At 40.2% G+C, this 9,917-nt stretch overlaps 1 protein-coding gene across 1 annotated transcript in view; it reads right to left on the bottom strand.

The window, feature by feature from the left end:
• The window catches only part of fgf14 (fibroblast growth factor 14), a 276,918-nt gene extending 268,007 nt beyond the window's left edge, over positions 1 to 8,911 (bottom strand). The window contains exon 1 of the mRNA XM_061879742.1: positions 8,361 to 8,911. Coding sequence (XP_061735726.1) covers positions 8,361 to 8,451 — 91 coding nt within the window. The 5' untranslated portion in view covers positions 8,452 to 8,911. The remainder of the gene's footprint in view (positions 1 to 8,360) is intronic.
• Between the last annotated feature and the right edge of the window lie 1,006 nt (positions 8,912 to 9,917).

Here is a 9,917-nt window from a genome sequence, read left to right as displayed (position 1 = left end):
GTTGTCTGTCTATCTGTGTTGGCCCTGCGATGAAGTGGCGACTTGTCCAGGGTGTAGACCGCCTTCCGCCCGATTGTAGCTGAGTAGCTAAGACACTGCAAACCGCCGATGGATGATAGCTGCTAGCTCGCGAGCCATGTCTTAAAGCACCTCTTCCTGAGACCGTTTCAGTGTTATAACTTTCCATTTGTCGTTAGTTTTTAGACCACAATGTGTCTGTTCACCCTTTTCTGTCTACCCACTACATAATATATAATGTATAAAATGTATCAAAATATCGACATAATCATAGCAGTATGGACTAGATACGCTACTGTAGTTGGTATCATTACAGTGGATGTCAGGTGTAGATCCACCAATGGCGTTTGTTTACATTTTGATGCCGGTGAGCTACGGTGTGTAGTGAAGCATGTTAAGCTATTCCTCGTCCTGCAGTGATAATAATACTTCTAGGAAACGTACTTTATTTATCTCCCTGAGGAGTCTAAAACACTGCCGACGGCGGATGGACGTTAGCCACTAGCTAGCTAGCCATGTCTTAAAGCACCTCTTCCTGAGGGTGTTTCACAGTGTTATAACTTCACCATTATTGTTAGTTTTTAAGTCAAAATGCTTCCATTCTCCCTTTTCTGTCTACACACTGTGTCTGCTTGGAAGTACTCCGTGATTTGGCGCTGACGAACATGCTCCTTTGCTTGTCAACCCAGCAAAGTCACGACGTGACGACGACGAGTGGGTGTGTGGGGGACCGGGACTTTTCAGAGGCGGTATGGTACCGAATAAGATTAATTAGTAACACGGTACTATACTAATACCAGTATACCGTACAACCCTACAATTACAGTATCGCTATTGCAGATTCATAAATATAATACCTTTGGCAAAGCAGTAGTTTGGTGAGACAAATCACATCATATCCAACACCGTAAATCGTATAGATATATACCAAATTAAATATACTTAAATATACTTAAAATATGTATTTAAAAGATATTTATATCAATCAATCAATCAATGTTTACTTATATAGCCCTAAATCACTAGTGTCTCAAAGGTATACAAACCCCGTTTCCACAAGAGTTGGGAAATTGTGTTAGATGTAAATATAAACAGAATACAATGATTTGCGAATCCTTCTCAACTCATATTCAGTTGAATATGCTACAAAGACAACATATTTGATGATCAAACTGAAAAACATTTTTTTTTTTTTTGCAAATAATCATTAACTTTAGAATTTGATGCCAGCAACACGTGACAAAGAAGTTGGGAAAGGTGGCAATAAATACTGATTGAGTTGAGGAATGCTCATCAAAAAATTATATGCAACATCCCACAGGCGTGCAGGCTAATTGGGAACAGTTGGGTGCCATGATTGGGTATAAAAGCAGCTTCCCTGAAATGTTAAGTAATTCACGAACAAGGATGGGGCGAGGGTCACCACTTTGTAAGGAAATGGTCGAACAGTTTTAGAACAACATTTCTCACAAGCTATTGCAAGGAATTTAGGGATTTTACCATCTACGGTCCGTAAAATCATCAAAATGTTCAGAGAATCTGGAGAAATCACTGCACGTAAGCGATGATATTACGAACGTTTGATCCCTCAGGAGGTACTGCATCAAAAACTGACATAAGTGTTCAAAAGATATCACCACATGGGCTCAGGAACACTTCATAAAACCACTGTCAGAAACTACAGTTGGTCGCTACTATAAGTGCAAGTTAAAACTCTACTATGCAAAGCCAAACCCATTTATCAACAATATCCTGATACGCCGCCGGCTTAGCTGGGACCGAGCTCACTTAAGATGGACTGATGCAAAGTGGAAAGGTGTTCTGTGGTCTGACGAGTCCACATTTCAAATTATATTTGGAAACAGAGGATGTGGTGTCCTCCAAAACAAAGAGGAAAATAACCATTCGGATTGTTATAGGCGCAAAGTTCAAAAGCCAGCATCTGTGATGGTATGGGGGTGTATTAGTTCCCAAGGCATGGATAACTTACACATCTGTGAAGGCACCATTAATGCTAAAAGGTCCATGCAGGTTTTGGGGCAACATATGTTGTCATCCAAGCAATGTTATCATGGACGCCCCTGCTTATTTCAGCAAGACAAGTGTTGCAATAGCGTGGGTTCGTAACGAAAGAGTGCGGTTACATTCCTGGCCCGCGTGCAGTCCAAACCTTTCTCCCATCGGGAATGTGTGGCGCATTATGAAGCGTAAAATACGACAGCGGAGACCCCGGACTGTTGAACGACTGAAGCTCTACATAAAACAAGAATGGGAAAGAATTACACTTTCAAAGCTTCAACAATTAGTTTCCTCAGTTCCCAAACGTTTATTGAGTGTTGTTAAAAGAAAAGGTGATGTAACACAGTGGTGAACATGCCCTTTCCCAACTACTTTGGCACGTGTTGAAGCCATGAAATTTTAAGTTAATTATTATTTGCAAAAAAAAAAAATTAAGTTTATGAGTTTGAACATCAAATATGTTGTCTTTGTAGTGCATTCAACTGAAAATGGGTTGAAAATGATTTGCAAATCATTGTATTCTGTTTACATTTACATCTAACACAATTTCCCAACTTATATGGAAATGGGGTTTGTACTTAGCCAACAAGTACTGTAAACACTGTAATCGTCACAGCAACCTGAGGCCACCTTCTGACGCAGCAAATGCTTTCACGTGATGTCCATCCTGATCTCCAACCTTTATTGCAGAGAACATTTGATGACATAACCTTCTCCAACGTTCGCCACGTCGCTGACCCCATTAGATCACTGGAGCCATAATTGACATTTGCAAAGTTTCGAGGCGACGTCTGCCTCGTCACTCGAAACTTACCGAAGCGACCATCCCTCGATGATGATTTAATTGAATTAATAGCCAAGCAGCAGCAAATTAACCGGTCAGCGGCAATGAGAGCTAAAACGAGGGATAATGAATGACAGGTTGCTGGGATTGCTGGAAGGAGGCGCTGATGTCGTCCGCAAGTGGCAGAAAACAGCAGAAATATGCAGCGTATTTTGCATCGATTAAGAAGATTCAAGTTCTCCTATTGTGCAAAATTTACTTTTTGATGGTCTTCTAACAGTCCATCAACCATGAAAAAAATATCATCGCTTTGTAAAGAAGCACTTACTGCTCGGTTTTAATGTTTTATAGGAAAAACAGGCTTCGCTACACATCTTAAGACTAGTGTTGTCCTGATACCAATATTTTGGTACCGGCACTGTCAAGGCTTGGACTATGGTGAGGTTTGTTTTCCCGTGGTGCAAAGCGACTGGATGGGACATGACGTGAAGGTAATGACATATTTTAATAATAACTCGAAAAAAAGTGCTCACAGAGGAGGTACAAAAACTTGGCTCTCAAAACAAAAACTCGCACAATGGCAGAACTATGAACAACAAAAACGAAAACACCTACTGAGACGTGAAAAGCATGAATCTATGGCAAGAAGTGAACAATCAGGTATCAAGGGTGTGTGATAGAGGGTGATGTCGCCAGGCTGACTGCCTGGCAACTTAAGGCTTAAATAGTGCTGTGATTATTGACAGGTGCATGAGTCCAAACAAATGAGCCAGGTGAAACTAATGGTTGTCTTGGAAACTAAAACGAACCAGGGTGCGCAAAAACAGGTACTAATGGAGTCAAAAACAAAACAGAACATACTGTAACTAAAAAGAACAGGATCACAAAGACATGACAGGCACCATAATCATTTTGATACTTTTCAGTAGTTTTTGATACTTTTCTAAATAAAGGGGATCACAAAAAATTGCAAATATTGGCTTTAATTTAACAATCAATCCATCGAAATCAATCAAAATGTATTTATATAGCCCTTAATCACAAATGCCTCAAAGGGCTTCACAAACTCACAGCAGCAATTACAATACGATAATAGTTGTTTCGGCTTTTGTAACAGCCGAATGAGCAGCACAGACACAGGACAAACAAATATTTCTGAATGAGTTGAAAAGCAGACATCGAAAATAGGTTTAGGCTTCATAAATCCGATGAGTTGACTAATCGTTAGGATAATCAATGACTAGTCAGCTGTCACAAGAGTCGTTAGTTGCAGCAAGGGATGTAGCAATATGAAAATTTCATATCACAGTTATTTATATCGCTGAATGTGCTCAAAACGTATTTACACACATTAAAATATTTTAACCAAGTTTCATTAAAAAAATAATAATTGAAACAATATATGAAATATTTTGGGGATTCTTAAGAGCCATATATACAGTATGTTTGAGTGTTTAATGTTTGTTTTTCCATTTTAATTTATCAAAAAATCTCAGCCTACCTTAAACATATGTTTATTATTGCAAGTTTGTCCTTAAATAAAATAGTGAACAAATAAGACAACTTGTCTTTTATTAGTAAGTAAACAAACAAAGGCTCCTAATTAGTCTGCTGACATATGCAGTAACATATTGTGTGATTTTCCATTCTATTATTTTGTCAACATTATTAAGGACAAGTGGTTGAAAATGAATTATTAATCTACTTGTTCATTTACTGTTAATATCTGCTTACTTTTTCTTTTAACATGTTCCATCTACACTTCTGTTAAAATGTAATCACTTATTCTTCTCTTGTTTGATACTTTACATTAATTTTGGATGATACCACAAATTTGGGTATCAATCCAATACCAAGTTGTTACAGGAGCATACATTGGTCATATTCAAAGTCCTCATGTGTCCAAGGACTTATTTCTTGAGCTTATAAATACAACATACATTTGAAAAAAACAAAAGAAGATTGTGTGATGCCAAAAAATATCAATGTAATCTTAGTACTGTAGCCGAGTGTCCTGGGTTCGCATAATTTGGGTACTGATAAAATAAAATAATAAAAGGGAGTCATGAGAGCAGGTCCGGTCTCCACCACTTTATTGTTCCTTTCTTTACACCTATCTCCATACACATGTATCACCTTCTTCAACAACCCGCCTTTATATAGACCTCTTACGTCACAGCCTTACGGCAACACTGGAGGGACACCCTGAACTGTTTGTTACAGTACTATCAACTTCATACGCGCTTGTAGTTGGTATCATTACAGTGGATGTTAGACGTACCAATGGCGTTTGTTTACATTTTGACGCCAGTGAGCTCGAGTGTGTAGTGAAGCATGTTTAGCTTTTCCTTGTCCTGCAGTGATACTTGTAAGAAATGTACCTTATATGTTGCCATGGAGGCAAGGATTAGAGATTTAGAAGTAGCTATAACACTACCGACTGTGGATGGACGTTAACTTCTAGCTAGCTAGCCATGTCTTAAAGCACCTCTTCCTGAGGGTGTTTCAGTGTTATAACTTCACCTTTATCGTTAGTTTTTAACAAGTAGCCTAATCCCTGTATAATGTAAACATGTTCAAACGTCTTGCTATACTTTAAAAGTGAGCTGAAGATTGAAACATTAGCTAAAGTGCATACAAAACAACGCTAGTGGGAGCATTTCGGGACAAAACAAGCTGTGTTTTGGTATTTTGGAGAGACTTAATGCTACTTGGAATCATGCTAATGTTGCTAACAAGTAGCCTAATCCCTATATAATAAACCATGCTCAAACGTCTTGCTATACTTTAAAGGTGAGCTAAACATTGAAACATTAGATAAAGTGCATACAAAACAATGCTAGTGATGGCCTTTTGGGACAAAATAAGTTGTGTCTTGGTATTTTGGAGGGACTTAATGCTACTTTGAATCACGCTAATGTCGCTAACAGGTAGCCTAAACCCTATATAATGTAAACATACTCAAACGTCTTGCTATACTTTAAAGGTGAGCTAAAGATTGAAACATTAAAGTGCATACAAAACATTACCAGTGGTGGCATTTTGGGACAAAATAAGTTGTTTTATGGTATTTTGGAGAGACTTACTGCTACCTGGAATCATGCTAATGTTGCTAACTAGTAGCCTAATCCCTGTATAATGTAAACATGCTCAAATGTCTTGCTATACTTTAAATGTGAGCTAAAGATTTAAACATTAGCTAAAGTGCATAAAAACAATGATAGTGAGGGCCTTTTTGGGCAAAATAAGTTGTGTTTGTGTATTTTGGAGAGACTTAATTCTACTTGGAATCATGCTAATGTTGCAAACAACTGGCCCGATCACCAAGCTAACTCACAATGGCCTCATTCAATCAAGTGTTCTGGAAAAAACAATGGTGAAGTGAATTATATTTATATAGCGCTTTTCTCTAGTGACTCATAAAGCGCTTTACATAGTAAAACCCAATATCTATGTTACATTTAAACCAGTGTGGGGGGCACTGGGAGCAGGTGGGTGAAGTGTCTTGCTCAAAGACACAACGGCAGTGACTAGGATGGCGGAAGCGGGAATTGAACTTGCAACCCTCAAGTTGCTGACACGGCCACTCTACCAACCGAGGTATACCCGGCTATATAATGGTGTACTTCTATAAGGCCAAAAAACAGGACCAATAACTGCTCTTGCTGCTCCCAATATTTCAGCTGTAGCTTCGTTGGCTACAATAGAAACAGTCATTTCAGCAAAGGGTGCAGCAAACATTAGTGTTTGTTTGCTGACTTATTTTGATGTGGTGTGTGTGCGTGCGTGCGTGCGTGCGTGCGTGTGTGTGTGTGTGTGTGTGTGTGTGTGTGTTTTCTTGTATTTCTACCCTTTTTGAGACATTAACAATGCTCAACAATGCTTACCTTCCATGTGAGGACCGGTGAACAAGTTTGGACCGAAATCATGGTCCCAATACGGAAAACCATAGCATCTGATAGAGAGCCAAAAACTAGAGTCCGTGAACGTTGTTCCAAAGTCAGGATTTTTGGTTGATTTAATGTGCTTACAAAAGTAAACATTGACAGGTGCAAAGGCAGCAATATATGATAAAACAAGACGGCAGCTAAAGAAGGACTTTCCATTTCATACCCGAAAAAACCCGTCAGGTGAACAGCTGATTGTACGACTTACGGTGCTGACGTAAGACAACCCGCGTCTCATAAACCATTTACCATGAAGTGACTAACATGGACCCCGACTTAAACAAGTTGAAAAACTTATTCGGGTGTTACCATTTAGTGGTCAATGGTACGGAATATGTACTGTACTGTGCAAACTACTAATAAAAGCTTCAATCAATCAATCAATATGTGACCATTGGATGAACAAATACACTACGGTACTAATATTACAATGGCCATTAACAGTTAGCGTCAACAGTAAAATTATGACTTTTGTCATAATTTTGCCGAGTGACATTCCGATTATTATTAAAATATTGCCAAAATTGTAAAGTTTTCTTATAAATTGTTACTTTTGCCACGTAAAATTCTGACTCTTTTCATAAAATTGCCAACTTTTTAAGCTGTTCTTGTACAATTGCGACTGTTATGGAGTAAAATTCCAACTTTCATCACAATATTACACAAATGTTTAGCTTTTCTTGTAAAATTTTGACCTGCGTTGAGTAAAATGACAACTTTTATCATAATACTGCCAAAATTACAAGTTTTCCTTGCGAAATTGTGACCTTTTTCTTGTGACATTTTATATTGGCTTTGTATTTATATAATATCAATGTTGTAAATACAAATCTTTATATATCTCGAAAGGGTATTGGCATTTTTTCGGAGGTCTCGAGAACGTGACAAATACAAGAATGTGTGTGTGTGTGTGTGTTTGTGTGTATGTGTATGTATGTGTGTGTGTGTGTGTGTGTGTGTGTGTGTGTGTGTGTGTGATCGCTCTGCCGTGTATTATACCTTGTCCCTGTGTGTGTTTCACAGATTCTCCTGCAGTGTCAGATGTGGTGCAGTTGCGGCGTGTGTGTGTGTGTGTGTGTGTGTGTGTGTGTGTGTGTGTGTGTGTGTGTGTGTGTAGTGCTGCTGATGCTGAGCTCATCATCTTCCATTCGCCAGGGCATGAAGTAACAAGTAGCACTACACGACACACACACACACACACACACACACACACACACGCACACACACACTACATTGCCAACAATGCAGCCTGTTGTCATTAGCATTAGCACTTCCATCCCTAAAAAAAAAACCCTGCATTGCTTTTTTTGCTTTTTTTTTTGGGCCAATGCAGCTGACTTGGTGAAGGGGGGTTGGGGGTGTACTTAATGGAGAGTGCTGCAGCATCACCTGTAATAACTCTACTTATTAAAAGTTGTGCAATTTTTTTTTACTGGTGGATGCCCCCAATGCACCTTCACCCCCACCCCATCCTCTTCCTCCCAAAAGGTGCACAGAATAAGTTCCTCCCCTAGTGTGTGTGTGCGTGTGTGCGTGTGTGCGTGATGACATAGCTGCACAAATAGCGTCAAAACAGTGCTGCTCATGCTTACCACTTGGATTCTTGTTTTTCTTGAGACTCTTGCCACAAAGACACTGCAGCATATGCGTTCCTTTGCTGAAAATGTTCCAAAGAAACCACATTGATTGATCCGGGCGAAATCCGGCGGCTCAGGCAGCCAAGTAGCGACGAGATCCTTGCCGTTGCATAACCACAATAAGAGGAATATTATTAGTAGTGAGGATAACAGCAGCACAGCTGGACCAGTCCTCCAGGATGAGGCTGCCGAGTGTATCATATAGGAAACAGAAAATATCCTCCCCTGCTTCTTCTTCTTCTTCTTCCTCCTCTTCTTCTTCTTCTTCTTCTCGATCATAGAAAATGTACTCTTTTAATTGCATGTGTCGCACCGGGGAGGAGACGCCAGGAAGCACGCGCACACACATGCACACACGCACACACACACGCGTGCGCGCGCGCTCGCTCCCGCGCACTCAACTAAAACAATACGGCTTCCCGAAGCCTGGAGCGTGTGTGTGTGTTGTGTTGTGTTTGTTGTTGTTTTTTTTTTTTTTTTTTTTTGGAGTTGTTTAAAGGAAGACGAGAAGAAGAAGAAGAAAAGCAGCCAGGCGAGGATGCATATATCCTATGTGCAGGCGAAAACCCTCCCACCCCAACCCAGAAAACCCACCACCCCCCCAAGTCCGAATCAGACACCGCAGTTTGCGTGTCTCAAGCAGTCCCGCACCGATGCGTCTGAGCCGGAGATACACTTGCTGGCTCGGATCGGATCCCGCTGCGTGCGCTGTGCACTCGCCTCTCCACACATGAACGCGCGCACGCACGCACCCTAACAATTACTGAATTGTCCAAGAAATGTAAAAAAAAAAAATTTCAAATTAAAAAAGGGACCCGTATCAGCCGGTGTTGGGGGGCAGGAGGAGGAGGGGGAGGATGGTGAAGAAGAGGTGGAGTAGGAGGAGGGGTCCATTACGTAAACACGTGGTTTGTGCCCCGTCATGTCGGAGTGATGCTGCTGCATCATACACGCTGCTCAGGGATAGTATAAGCCAGAGTTTGGCCAAATGCAGCCCGCGGGCCACATGCGCCCCGTTAAGGTTTTCAATTTGGCCCGCCGGACGTTCCACATTATTATTTTTGTAGACCTCATACTTGCCAACCTTGAGACTAGTATCGATACTTGGTGAGTATCGGTATCATATCGATACTGGCGTGATGGTATCGATACTTCACCAAATTAAGCGGATCACTCCGATTAAAAAAAACATGTGAGCGCAGCGCTTCTCACCACTCCTCCCTATAGTGATGGGTCACGAACGAGATTTAAAAACACTTTAAAAATTCATCTTCAACCCAAAATAAAATAAAATAAATACAATTAACATGACTCTTGGTGCTTTGGCGCACACACATTAGTCTAATTCGCTCGGACACGCACACACACACGCGTGCGTTTCCAGTGCGACTTAAAGTCTTGGTTGTAAACTGTAAAGTATTTTATTGCACTAAAATAACGATAAGAATTTTGTCAGTTCTTTTGTTTTGTGTTCATTTTTACAACTGTTTAATAACTAGTGTTTTCTTGTTT

Source organism: Nerophis ophidion, linkage group LG19 (assembly GCF_033978795.1).
Source record: "Nerophis ophidion isolate RoL-2023_Sa linkage group LG19, RoL_Noph_v1.0, whole genome shotgun sequence".
In the NCBI taxonomy this organism is placed as follows: Eukaryota; Metazoa; Chordata; class Actinopteri; order Syngnathiformes; family Syngnathidae; genus Nerophis; species Nerophis ophidion.
The sequence above is the reverse complement of the archived record's forward strand: the minus strand, read 5'-3'. Positions and strand labels throughout refer to the sequence as shown.